This window comes from Pholcus phalangioides, unplaced genomic scaffold, assembly GCF_987345545.1.
Source record: "Pholcus phalangioides strain wild (caught in Gottingen) unplaced genomic scaffold, Ppha-v1.0 ptg000022l_1, whole genome shotgun sequence".
Classification (NCBI taxonomy): Eukaryota; Metazoa; Arthropoda; class Arachnida; order Araneae; family Pholcidae; genus Pholcus; species Pholcus phalangioides.
In genome coordinates this window covers 11,838,343-11,853,250 of record NW_028301615.1, presented here as the reverse complement: position 1 = coordinate 11,853,250, position 14,908 = coordinate 11,838,343, and the positions used below count along the sequence as shown (strand labels likewise).

The 14,908-nt window shown below is 34.5% G+C and overlaps 1 protein-coding gene across 1 annotated transcript in view; it reads right to left on the bottom strand.

Annotated features, from left to right (window-relative positions):
- Positions 1 to 1,205: 1,205 nt before the first annotated feature.
- LOC149069468 (uncharacterized) overlaps positions 1,206 to 14,908 on the bottom strand; it is a 138,462-nt gene continuing 124,759 nt past the window's right edge. Inside the window, exons 6-7 of the mRNA XM_089249940.1 lie at positions 11,825 to 12,051; positions 1,206 to 10,502 (exon numbers count right to left, since the gene is read on the bottom strand). Of these exons, the coding sequence (XP_089106066.1) occupies positions 11,879 to 12,051 (173 nt within the window). The 3' untranslated portion in view covers positions 1,206 to 10,502; positions 11,825 to 11,878. The remainder of the gene's footprint in view (positions 10,503 to 11,824; positions 12,052 to 14,908) is intronic.

The window sequence follows — 14,908 nt, the reverse complement described above, 5'->3', positions numbered from 1 at the left end:
TCTTTGGTTCCCAACTTCGAGACGCAAATGCGAACCTGTAAAAAAAGTCTCGCCACAGAAAGCAACAGGCCTAAAACGATGCTTCAATCATTACACTTTACTCATAGTTCGAAAAATGAATGGCTGATCACAGCACACTATAACATAACAACCAAGTTTGTTTCCTCTGTAATGCTTGTTATAGCAGCACTATGACAAGCATTATATACAGAGAATCAACAAACTTGGTTCACAACACGCACAAGTACATTCCAACATGTACCAATGCGTTAGACGTTCCGCAGTTTGACCTGCTAAAGTTTCAGAGGAATATGAACACGATGCCTGTGTATGGTTTAGTAGTAGTGTTTAGCTTCAGAAGATTTTTCCAATAATTTTCGAGGAAAACTTTCGCTTGCAACTTTCGATACAACTGCGTGACAAAAATGGCACGCATGCTGCTAGTGGGTACACCTGATCGATTCATACTCAAACATTTGGTATGTCTCAAATATAATGATTATACTGTATACAAGGTGTCCTATAAGTCCTAATGCGGCCTTTATCTCATCAACCGTTCGTTGTAGAGGTATACTTATAATTTAAAAAATGCTCAAAATGTGTTCAGGAATCACTCTGTACCTAGTTTCAAATATAGTGACAATATAGTGTGTCATAAAATGAAACAAAACATCAAAAATTTTAAACGGTTCCCTTGTATTGTAACTTCTAATTAGAAAGTTCTGTTTCTCTTGAGGCAAAAAAAATTTTTTTTTAGTGCAATATTCCCTGAGATTTGAATTGAAAAATCGGAGAAAAGTTGGGCAAAAATAGCATTAACTAACGGACAACGGTCCTTTCCTTTATTTATGCTATACTTGCCCAACTATTCTCAGATTTTTTAATTTAAATATCTCGGCGAATATTTCATCCAGAAACAATGAAATTTTATTTGTTGACCTACTTTCCTATTGGAAGTTAGAGGACGGGGAGGCGGGTACCGTATGAAAATTTAATTTCTTTATTTTATGACAAACTGTATTTTTACTCCCTAAACTAGTAGAGAATGATTTCCGAACACATTATGAGCATTCTCTTAATTAGAGCCATACCTCTGAGGCAAACGGTTCAGGAGATACAAGCCGAATTAGGATTTACAGGAGACCCTGTATATATGAAAGGAATGCAATAAGAAAATAAACACAAATGAACACATTCGACTCTTTTTTTATTTTATATGAAACATGTATAATATTTAAAATGTCAGATAAAAGAAATATATTTCTCCACATAAGATGTATAAATTACTCTGTATATTAACCGCACTTTGATAAAAACGCAGTTATAAAGCACCGAAGTGATCTCTCTCTAAAACTGTTATTAAATTTAAGCAAGACACACATTTACAGTATTACAGAACACATACATACATTATACATGTACAAAAAAAAAATCATTCTGTACAAAAATAAGGTACGTCTCGTAGGAATGTGTAATTTCTTTGTTAGTTTTTCATACATGGAATGAGGCATTCGCTTTGATTATTATCATGTTTTTTTGAGTGAGCAATTCTGATCTGAAATGTATAGGTAAGTTGTGATGTACATGTATAGGTATATTATAGATACAGTGTGGAATGTGTGTATAACATCAAACATCAATCAAATCCGATGGTAACAAAATGTAAATAGAATTTCGAAGGTGGTAAAATTACGATGACATTCTGACATGAAATCAATTTACAGTAGTTTTCATTCGAGGTTTTTCGTTGGTAGGAGATAGTGGATAAGAGAGATGCTGGAATGTGTTCGGGATTATATCAGAGGAAAATACTGTACTGTTACTATTTAACCATACATGCACCTCGTACGCATTCCTTTGAGGAATTTCTAACGAATCGATACATGTCGGAATATGTTGTGTGGGGGCACACAACATATGTCAGGGCCTATATAGGGTCAATATATGTCACCCCTGACATACAAGTCAGTTATATTAGGGGTCCTCAACCTTTCAGACACGGTTCACCAAATAGAAACTTCCCACGAAGCCCACGGGCCACCAACTCATGTAATTTATGAAACATTTCAATAGAAGGGACCAATTGAGCATCGACTTAAACAGGGACAAAAGTAACTGAAGACTTTTATTTATTCTGGAATTATTTCTTTTTTTTAATTATCAATCTTCATTAGTTCTGGAATCACTAATTATGAAAAAGTTTTTGATTAATTACTAATTAAATTAATTTTAATCTGAAATCACTTTAAAGCATTCTTTAATTATTTATTTCTGCGATTCTAAAATTATTTTCCCTCTCAATACATTTGGAAATGATTACTTCCAATAATTATGCAATTATTATTTAATAGATTGTGAAATAATTTCTATCAAAAATTACGAATTCCTTTCTGTCATTGATTTATGAGTTATTTTTTTTCACTGATTCTGAAATTATTTGTTTGAATATTATTTTTTTCATTAAATTCAGTTTTTATCAATTTGTTCCGGAATTGTTTTGTTTCTTTCATTCATTCTAGAATTAATCGTTTTTCGATGTCTTCAAAAATTTTATGAAAATGATTAGCTTGTGCCACAACAAAAAGGTCCAAAAGCCGAATGTGGCCCGAGGGCCATACGTTGAAGATCCCTCGTGTATGCACATGCATAGCCCTAGCGTATTTATGTTGTCAGAGTTGTGGGCTTCTTTCGTGTTCTTGTTGGTGGTAAATGAATCATGTCATATTTCTATATACATATAGTATTATTCTTTGTAATTCTGGAATGATGTGATGCACTTTCGGGTGTCGACTTCTACCCCAAAAATATTGCAATATATGAAATCGGGGATCATACTGGCCCTCTGAAACCAGTACCGAAACATATGGATTTATAACCAGATTGTAAAATGGATTTGAACGACCAATTTTTGGAGCTCCAGCGACCCGAGGTTGAGAACCCCTGTCTTGGATTATAAGAAAGCATATTAAGTCTCATCATTCGGAAATCAGCATTTCTCAACCTGTGTCTTTCAATCCTGGTTGAACCAAAATCAACAAGATCAGCTTCGCGACCCCTGGGACTCTTTTTTTTTTTTTCAAAATTAGTGTAGCCAGTGATAAGAGCATTTTAACAGGACTGTAAGTGTGGATGTGTAATCCATCTCGCAAACCACTGCGAATCAAGTTCGGTTGGCGACCCAAAAAACTTGGCTTTAAGTGGATTCATACGACCCATCTCGGAAGCTCAAGTCTGAGTCGTGACCCAATTTGGGCAATCTCAAGAATCCACTATAACAAGCATTACGCAGAAACAAATTTCATGGCAGGTACCGAACACGGACACGCACGTTCCAACATGTACCAATTCGTTAGAGGTTCCATTAGGGAATATGGAAGAGGTGCATGTGTGTGATTTAGTAGTGGCTTAATCATGTGTATATATTGTTATCATGTGTATATATTGTTATCATGTGTATATATTGTTATCATGTGTATATATTGTTTGTAATTTGTGTTAATTGCATTTTTAATTGGGTTGCTGTATTTTTGAAACATATGACAACCATATTTTTATGGGCATCTTTTTATCAGCCACCTCGTTGGGCATTTTGCCTGTTGTGGCGTTGTATTTGTATTTGTATTTGTATTAAGAATCTTTTTCGGTGAGTGCATTTGTACGACCAGTCTCGGAGACTTTGGGTCATGACCCATGGCTTAGGAATCCCTGGCTGTAAGCGGATTTCTACAGAACTCTCTGCGAATCAAGTTTGGGTTGAGACCCATAGCTGGAGTCCCCGCGACTGTTAGTGGAACTTGAACAACCTATGCGACCTTTAGGTTAAGAAACTCTACTTTTAACTGTAGTAATTTTATGAAGACCGTGAAACATTAGGTATTTTCCCAAGGGATCCGTGAGTGTAGAAATGTTAAAAAAAAGAAACATTGATTTCAATTCGATAACTTGAGTACAATTTCTTTCAACCGGGAAGGCATTCCTATAGCTGGTTCTCTGATTTCTGTAACCTTGTGAATATAGTTTTTAATAAAAAAAAATTACCAACGGTTTTAATAAACGAAGAAAAATTCTCAACATCAAGTAATTTTCTTTCGTATCAGAATCAATAGGAACTGCTTGACACACAAGTTATTTTCACACACAGTATACACACATTCAGTATAACTTATGAGTATAAATTCGAGTCTACGAGCTCGAAACTGGCCATAAAAATAAATGAATTTCGTGATACATATTTCCCATTAATGGATGTGACTATGATGCGCATAGCCTGTTACGAGGAACATGTTTTAACAACGAATCATGTGCATGTAGGTTACGTTGAATTGGAATGTACACTGACACAGTATGGTTGTATCACATATTTGAATCTGGAATGTTTGAGTAAAAGTTTTGTTCAAGAAGATAAACGTTGTGTAAGTAAGATGAAAACCATGGTAAATAGGTAAAAGCAGCTGATGTCGCATTATCAAGTGCGTCATAATTTTTGCAGTATGGAAGTGAACGTGTCTAGAGAGATATGCTAATATAGGTGCTCTCGAATCAGCAACGAGTGAAAGTGATGTAGAAACGAATGCATTTTTGAGATTGCTGAGACATGGTGAGAAATTTCTTTTGTTCAGTTTAAGATTGCGAAATTGTGTTACGTAATTTATTGACGCTTCTCATTCTATGTCGAGTTTATGAAATTCATTTCCTTCTAAGGCAATTGAAGGGTTTGCGGCAAGAAGGGGGTTAGCTCCATTTTTCTTCCATTGGGCCAAGAAGGAGTCAGCTCTAGGAAGTAATAATTTCTTTATCCAACGTTGCGTTGGTGTTAGCTTTATCTAATAAGAAACGAAGGAAATAATATTATAAGTGCTCAATCTGATCATGTTTCCTCGGGAAAAGTACGGGAATATTGAGATTCACAATATGGCAATTGGTCAACTAACGCCAAAAAGTAGCGAAAAAGTAAACGAAATTGCCAAATATCGCCAAAATCACTGAAAAGATGCCAATGGCGGGAAATGAAGTACTACTGGAAATTGCAATAGATTAAAACCTACCAGGGAGGTAGGTGTTGTTCAACACAACAAACATGTGAGATGAATATTCTTATTTATAGTCGTAATTATCATAATATAATTTATGTAGCTTCGTTGAAAATACATGAAAAAACAGGATGTTTTTACAAAAAAGTCGGGGATGACCGAAATTGTCCCTTGAAATACGGGACGTATAATCACCCAGATAACTGTTGGAGTTACTGAGTTACTTTCAAGGCACTAACGAGATATCTCGCTTCCTTGAAAGCCTCTAATTTTAGCATTGACAAGCCCAGATATTTCGTGAAGCTGATTTCTCAATGAAAAACATTTTCCTATTCCCCTTACTTTGCACCTGATGAAACTCGAGAGAAAGCCTACTTCATAAAAAAAGGGAAAAAGAAATTATATTTTGAAAAGGGTTTATTGATTTTTGCCGTGCCGTTTAAAGTGTTAACTCAAAAAAATGTTAAAAAATTAAGCAGTTGAAACCCCCTTCTTCATGCAAGCCCGTCAATTTCGAAAAGTTGTAATAGTAAGATATCTCGTTCTATGTAAAGATTGGCTTTAACTGGCTTGTACACGGTAAAAAGGAATCCTGACCACTACTGACCAATTTGTTCATACTACATTTAACGAGGAGAAAATTTTTTTTCTAACAAAGAATACTGGCTGCATGTACTGGCTAAACTTGTCAAAAGACAAGAATCGGTAGGAAACTGCAATAAAAAAGTAAAGGCTTTTGTAAAAGGAGAAAAACCAGACATTTATGACAGTATAATAAACAACATTGTAGAATTATGGAGACAAATAATTTTCTAAAAGGAACCCACATACACTGGCCTGCATACTTAGAGATATTTGATTAAAAAAATAACCACAGAATATCCGGAAAAACTAAGACAATATTATTTTTGTAATGATGTCCACGCCACTTAATGTGATCACATCGGAAACTCGAGGTTTCGGATGGCAAAAACCAAATGTGTGATAACTATACGAAAGAAGGTCTCGTTCGCAAGTACGGTGACCATACATAACGTTTGGTTGAACGGGACGTATGATAAAAGTTTATTGGTAAAATGAGACAATTATTTTTCTTTTACACATAATTGGTTGCAAAATGTTCAATCGTTCCATTTTTTTTAAATCTTAAATTCTAAAACGGAATCCCTTTTTTCCCTTTAAGCGAAAATTCTACATTTTTGTTATTCAGCTATTGTGAGGTGTTAGAATGGGACCATCTAATGTTTACCACAAAAATTGCGATATTTTTTAATGTGCACAATACGTTTCATAGATCCCTTGAGAAAGTCTCTCTGGAAAAATAATTCGAATCTGGTCAACTGAAAGAAACTGATCAAGAACTGAAAAAAGCGTTTTCTTTCGTCATTCGTTTTCCTTCACTATAGGAAGGCCGTTGTAAAAGCAGCTCCACACATACATTGATCGCAGCGAATATTCTATGAACCGATTACGACATTATGTACGGAAATGTTTGTCAGTGAGGGATGGGGGAGGGAATACCTTCTAGCCTCCTACATAGTCTTGCTGCCTGATAATGATAACTTACAGGAAAAAAATTAATGTTAAACTTTAGATTCAGAATGCGCAAAAAAACTTTCGACGGGATAAAAAGATAACATTATCTGAAGTACCGATTACAATAAACGAATTTTTTGCTAGGCTATGATATTGGTGCGTTGCGTTCCTTGCAAAAGTGATAATACCCGAATGACAACATTATCCGTGATTCTAATAAGTGGCGTCGACTACATTATCCGAGACGTTTAACAAGATACGGGTTGAAATCCTCAAGTAAAAATATAAGCATTATTTTTTCCTTAAATAATTCTCGGGGGGTTTCAAGGTGGAGAAACTTCACAACACCCTACTTTTTCCACAAAAGAACCCCCCTCCTCTCACGTTAAGTACTTCTAGTATTCTGTTCTTAATTTACATAACGATGAAGTTTCCTCCAACTTTTCAGCAAATATATTAACATACAAATATTACATTTGGACACACATAATACAATTACGTACAGCAATAAAAAAAAACTAAAAAACACATAGAAAAGTACAGATCAATCTAAATTTACTATATCTTCTTTTGGCACCAGTATATAGTGTCTCTCATATAAATTTCACATTGTAAAACACGTCAACGACAGGAATGAAAAATGAAATTCTGTATAGGAAGCATGTTTGGGATTTATTTTCGATATAAATTTCATATAAATGGTAAATCTTTATAGTAAAAACATTTTAAATACTTCTCTAAAAAATCGAATCTATGTTTTCTATTCGAGGGGGATATTACTTTTGTTCTAAAGCAGTAATTTTGGCAAATTTTAACGTTCACGGCACTTATTTTGGTAGGATTATGACTTATAACCCCTAAACTGCAATTCTCTGATCTCGAGGTTCTTTTTAATGGCACTTCCAAGAGCCGCGACACACCGGTTACGAGTCATTATCCAAATTACAATGATTTATAATTTTGTCTTCAAAATATCTGATGGCACTTCTGACCGATCTCAAGGCACATTTATTGAGAATTATATTGTTCTAGAGATTATTTAATTAATAATTTTATGTATAAAATATCAATTATTTTTACATTGAGGAATTAAAAGGCATTTTTACCGAAGGCACTTTTTACTGCTTTTAAAAGGCACTTTTATGTGTATATATATATATATAGAGTTTGGAGAAATTCATAACAACACGGAAATCGGATTTTTCTACGACACTACGTCATATAACACAACACGAAAGATATTTCTCAGAATTCGTGTGCTGTAAATTTTTTCGTGATTGAAGTACAGTGCACGCCGCTTAATGTGATAACAGATTTAGTCTCCTACACTGTCTTGCAGCCTGATAACGATAACTTATAGGGAAAAAATAAGTTTGGTTGAACCTTAGCTTCAGAATGCGCAAAAAAAGTTTTCAACCGAAAAAAAAGATAACATCATCCGAAGTCCTGATAACTGTGAACGAATTTTTCCCATGTGTGATGTTGGTCTGATCCATTCTTTGCAAAAGTGATAACAATACCCGTACGATAACATTATCCGTGATTATAATTAGCGGCGTTGACTGTTGTTGTACTCAGCGTAATGTACAGGGAAATTCATGTGGTGGTATCACAACACAACCAACTTCAAAAATACGTCACAGCATCTCGTTAACTGAAATTTTAATTTAGACCTGCCAGAGCAAAATCACTGAGAAAATTTGTCGTGAATTAAAAGTTGTTTCATACAAAAAAATAACAAATATACAATCGATGTTCATTGTAAGGATCTCCATCGTTCCACGAGAAACGTTACATTGGGAGGTCATTATATCAAAAGTTTGAAAAAAAATTAACAATTAATTTCTTAAGAGAATTGATTGAAAACATCTGAATGGCGATTACCTGCCTTTAAGAAATATTTAAAAATTTGCTATTCCCTTTAAGGCATTCAATTTGTTTCCCTCAAATTCGGTAGATATTTTATACGCTTTAATGAGAGCGTTGAAGATTTCAATTGTTAGTAATATTTTTTTCTCGAAATTTAACTTCAAAAACATCAATTTCTTCAAAAAATAACCAAAATTTACTAATACAGTGCCTACCTACCTCTTATAAGAGCCATTGGTAATAAGAATCGACCATTTATAAGAATCAAATAAGCAAGACAACACGCTGTTTCAACGCAAGAAGATCATCGGTTATAAGAGTCAACCGATAATAAGAATCAAAATGAGTATACAAAACGTGATGCTTATGAGTAGCGGCTACTGTATTTTACGCCAAACATTTTCTTAAAATCATTTTCATAAGAAATTGTAATACTACAGAGACAATCATGTAATACTACAGAGAGAAGAGACAAAGTTTTCAAGACATTTGAACGACTAATGTTTAAAAAAAATGTTCCTTATCTGGCAAAAAACATAGTTTTAAGAAAAAAGAGCAGTATAATCGAAAGCTTAGAATAATTAATGTTTGCTCTGGAATCTTATATATTAAAATATACTATAAATACACTTTTTGGGCAGGTAGAATAAAATTTTGTACGCAGTTAGACACAGAAAAGTTCAAAGCATTTAAAAATTCAAACATTCAAAATTTGGCGATTTGGAAAATTTTCGTGCACCGACCCTACTAAATAATAATAATTCTAACAAGGAAAGGGTCCCAAGGTGACGTCTTCAAAAAGTTTTTAAAGAAATTTTCACTGACTCTACTTAGTCAAATGCGCAGAAAAATAAAAAAAAATCCGGAGAAATTATTATGAGTCACTCAAAAATCAAAATAAAAATTGTATATATTAATATTTTGAACGCCAATAGAAGCCAAAAATGGATTCAAAATCCCGCAACCCTAGAGTGTTAGGGTGATGTCATTCAAACAACGCATGATAATGTATAGCATAAATAAAGAAAGAGAAAAAAAAGAAATATATACACACACACAGTAACTAGAGAGACAGCAATTCTAGAAGAGAAGAGGAGAATAGAAGGAGGAAAAAAGGAAAAGTAAGTGAGAAGAAGTTTAATAGATGTGTCGCCAAGAAGCACGAGAGGAGATGAATAGCCGACTGTTGTCATTTTTAATCATTTTTTGTTTCTTCGATAATTGCACTCCGCCGCTAATTTTTCTGCGTATGCATTTCTGGGTGAGATGAATTTTTCCCAGAACTTGAATTTTTTCATAATTTTTTGAGGATGACACCTTGGGACCCTTTCCTTGTAAGATAATTCTAACTGGTGAAACATGTGTTTACTCTTTTATTCTCAATAAACATATTCACATATAATGATAGGGATTAGTGCTATGAATATATTTCGTGTACCGTTAAGGTCAGTTGACACCATGTAAAGATAAGCAAAACACTTCTCCAAACAATATGATTCAAATTCTAAAATATATGCAAAAATGTTAGCTTCTTTCTAATTTCTGGATTCTTTAAAAAAACCTCATAAAATATGGAAATTTTGAACACACTTTTTTCAGAATATTTGATTTTTTAAAAATTTACTTTAAAGACAGTACAATGTCTAAATTGCATGGGCAATGGTTGTAACATGCTTCTTATTGATCGCAGTTGTACAGCGTCGTCGTTGTCGTAACGTGAGGGCACAAATAGGTCGAAGGGGGGAGTGTTAACACACACAGAAACAGGGAAAGAAATAAATCTTGTATGAGCGGTATATATATTTCTATGTGTATAGATTATTTATATATATAAAAAATTTGTAGTCGTCTCGCGGGATGATGATCACAGCTACGTTAACTGACGAACAAAGAAACAGTTCTTGTTTGTTGATTGTTCCAGGAAAATAATATTATAAGGCAACGCGTATTTTTTTCGTAACACAGAGTAAGTAACACACACACAAACACCGTCTCTCAAACGAACACGATCTCTTTGTTGTCCTTTTTACTGGCACGTTGAAAATACTTGTTTCTTATGTTTCATTTCTGCAAAATGTAAAAAAAATAAATGAATTAAGTGAATAAAACTTTATATAAGGAATCTAAAATCATAAATCACTTCCACTTCCGTATTTATTGATACCCAAATAATTTCGATTAACACCTCAATGTATGGAGTTCTAATGTGTATTTATAATCTAGCGTACCCTTATATACAGAGCGGCCTAAAATATGATCCATGAACTCTATGGGTGGGTCAGGGGCATATAAAAAAAGAAAAAAAAGCTATTATCTTTAAGGATCAGCAAGAAAGCTCGACTGAAAGCTCGATCAGCATCGAGCCTTCAGTCGCTTCGTCCATTTATGCGGGAATCTTCAGTTGTAACGGAGAGGGGGAGGGGGTCATAAACTCATAGAAAAGGGCTTTTATTAACAGTTTCGTTCTCATCTGGAGAGACTCGCTTACGTCACTCCTGAAGATGTATCCAGCAGCTTTGGTCGAAAAGTCTAGCAGGTCAAACTTATATTGATTACGACTTTCTTAGCTCGAACTATCTCCTCATCAATTGAAATTGATTCCAGTAATTCTAATTCTAGTAAATAATAACGAATCCAATAAATATAATAATAATTTCAACACATAATAATTCTAATTCTAATAAAAAATATCATAATTAGAATAAGGCAACCATAATCTTTTTTTTATGGGCATTGTATTACATAGCATTAATTATTAGTTCTTTCGTGATAGTATATGCTTTTATATTGGGTTGCTGTATTTTGTTATATTTGACATCCATATTTTTATGGAGCTCATTCAGCCAGCTCATTGGGCATTTTGTTTGTTGTGGCTTTTGTGCTTGTGTGTGTATTTGTGAATTGTAATGCATAATCAACCTATCTCTTGTGCACCTTATCTGCTTTCCTTCCCCATGGTACTGTTACCTTTAAAATTGGCTCTGCCAAATTAAATAAATACGTGTCTGTCTGCTTTCCTTCCCCGTCGCTTCTTGTATTTGCAGCACCTTAAAAGGGTTGCTTTTGTTGTCACATATTATCATGCAAAAAAAATTGTTTTTGTTTGTCAGATATCTTGAAGTTTTTGTAAGACTCTCCTGACCAACCTGTACAGTATTACGGAATGATTCAGCGATAGAAAGAGTTGGTTATGATTACGACGATAATCAATGTAATTGAGAAATTGAAATTTTCGATTTTCACAGTGTTTACGCTTGTTCCGTCTATTACTGGATTGCTTATCCACTATATTACGGAATATAAGATATGTGTGTATGTACAAAAAAAAAGAAAAAAAAAATTCTATACACATAACATGCGAGCACCAAGCAAACGGAATATTTCCTTACTTTTTATCTGTATGCTTCCGGTCGATGCCGTCCAGCGTCCAGCTTCTCCCGTGGTCAATGTCGCTTCATGTGCAGTGACAGGTGATCTGACCGCGAGAACGACCTTTGACACAACTGGCATTTGAAAGGTTTCTGACCGGTGTGTTTCCTGTAGTGTCGAGTCAGTTCGTCCGATCTCGCAAATTTCCACGTACAGCCCTCCCATGTGCAAGTGTATGGCTTCTCACCTATAAAAATTTCATGTCAATAAAGTCACACTTTTGTCATAATACAAAAAAAAAAAAAGCGTCATTCTCGAAATGAATATGAGAACATTTTATGAGGCTTTTTTTTTCTAATTTGCAACAAGTACATGAATTAAATGCGCTCCGCTCAAAAAAATTGAAGAATTCAGTTGAAAAGTTTTTTTTTTTTCATGGATGTGAAAAATTTAATCGTGACGTCAGCTGTGCAATCTTCACGCTCGAGCGATTTAATTTCTCTTTTTAATTCTTAAAATACCAAAATTTTCAATAGACACTTTTAATTGCCATATAATCAGCGGATTATAAGTTAACCTTCTCAGCGGCATTTCTACGATTTTTCGCCTAATACTTCGTATTTTGGCAATTACGAACAAAACCCTCTAATTTCAGATAATGACTATTTATTCTCGTTATGACGAGCCCAAATATGAATTCTGCTTCTCCATAAAACATGTTACCCATCCAGCTATTCTTCCCGTTTTGGAAACAGAAGGAGGGAAAGAAAAGACGGTGTTAAAATATATCCTTCCCCCTCCTTTCATTTGGGGTAGTATAGGGATATGCGTACACTATTAAATAATAAAAAAATATAGTTATTTCTCTTCCTCGGTTTATTGTCCTTGGAGTTGGAGGGGGGGGGGGGTTAATCGTACACCCTGTATTTTATAGGACTCCGATTTCCATGTCTACTGATTTGCTTTCGTGCAGCTCCCGCCCATCGACAAAAATTTGATTTTTTTTTCTGTTAAAAAAATTCCCCTCCTTGAGAATAACTTTTTCTGAAAAACTAGATTGAAATAGACCGATTTCTTAATTAGGACATAATTAAGAAATTTCCTAATTAGGACAACCTAATTAGGTATAGGTTTTTGTTCTTACATTCAATTCAAAACGAGGGAATTGAATATGACAATGCAGAGAAAAATTCTTTATAAGCACTTAATTTTCAAACATTCAACACCATTATAAACGACTGAAACAGGGGGAAAAAAAAGAGGGAAAGAAATCTTCTAAGATTGAATAACTACGTGCATTAAAATGAACAACTAGTCAGAAAACGATTCATTCGGAAACGTCTTAATTGGTTTTCACTGTAATAGTCAAGAAAAGGTTAAAATTGAGCTTTGAATAAGATGGTCGGATAAAGAAAAACCACACACACACACACACATATGGGGCTGTATATGTTTTAAGGGCATTTTTGGTTTGATTATGATTAGGATAACCCGTTAACCTTGAAATATTTCGAAACTTAACGGTCCTCAATTTAAGGGGTTTCAATTTTATTTATCTTTTTTTTAGAGCTTGACCTTCTAGGTTTTTATTCCTTTCGGAATCATGTGTGTGTATTATTATTATTATCACCATCATCATCATCACGAGCATACGTGTTTCCTCGTTAGGTTGAAATTGATTTATCGACCGCTCCGGTGAAAACAAATAATGCTACGTACCTCAAACGCGTAACTTATTTCACGGCAATTTTTTTGCACGTTTCACGAGCAAACTGTTAAATTACAATTTCGCTTATATTTGTTCACTTTTAACGACTCCCGCTCTTCTTCTTTTTTTTTCATTTTGGTGATCGTCGTTAGGATATAACAGAGTCGTGGTTTCAAAGAAACGAGAATAATAATAATATTATTATTGTTATTATTAAAAAAAAAGGAATACACACACCGCACCCAAACGGAACTTTGGTAAAGGGGGGTTTTTTATATGTATTATTTTTTGTTGAAGCAGCACGTGCTGCAGAATATTATTGTTGTTGTATCGCTTTTTTTTTTTCCTAACGTTGGTTCTTTTTTGTATTCTCGCTTATGTTTCAAATCCTTAATTGTAAAGGGAGTGGCATTTTGGGGCGTTGTCCGGTCTCTAGGGTCAGGAATAAAATTTAAAAAGAAAATTACACAAGGATAAACTTCAAGGATCGTCTATTGAATTCACTTATTACTTCAAAGGGAGAAAAAAAAAAGACGAGTTACCTAAAAAAATATTTTATATTCTATTGCTTACACCCCCGCTATGTTTGCATTTCCTTGATGGGATTTTTTTTGTAAATTATGCTAATACGTAATCGGGAGGACAAATTTACTTCCATTTCCAGAGAAATTGAAAAAAAGAAGAAATATTTTCGGGTAAAAAACTCCAAATCAACAACTATAAGGCTGGCATCCACTGAAAGCGACTACGTGCAACTAACAACTCGAGCGACTATACCCGACATTGAGTAGGACCAGTCTAACAATAACGACCGACCAAATATTCTTCCGGATCGTTTCTTGGACGATTTGCCTCCTTACAGAGACAGGAGAACTATTGGACGTCACACATGCCCGGTGGATCAATGTCCCCCTCCCGTAAGGGACAACCCTCCTCAAATAAAAAAATACGTATAGAGTCTAAGGTTTCAGTTCCACTTAGAACTGGAGAAAGTGAAAAAATTTTGGTTAGGAGAGAAGGGCTTGGTCTAAAGTAGTGTTGACTCTCATATAGGGGCTAGACTTATCAGACTTATCTCATAGTTCGAAAAATAGGACGCAGATGACAACACTATAACAAGCATTACACAGAAACAAGCTTCACATTAGGTTCACAACATGGACACGCACATTCCAACATGTACCTGTTCGTTTAGATGTTCCGCAGAGGAATATGGATGAGGTGCATGTGTGGTTTAGTAGTAGACAAACTGATGTTCTAGATGGAACTAACAGCTCGTATCACCCGATTTGTCCTGGCTCTCGAAAATCGTAGCACGAGATTTCATCTTAAATCTCCTTCCCCCCCCACAATGGATTTGAAGGCCGTGTTAGTATGGGGGAACATGAGTTGAGAT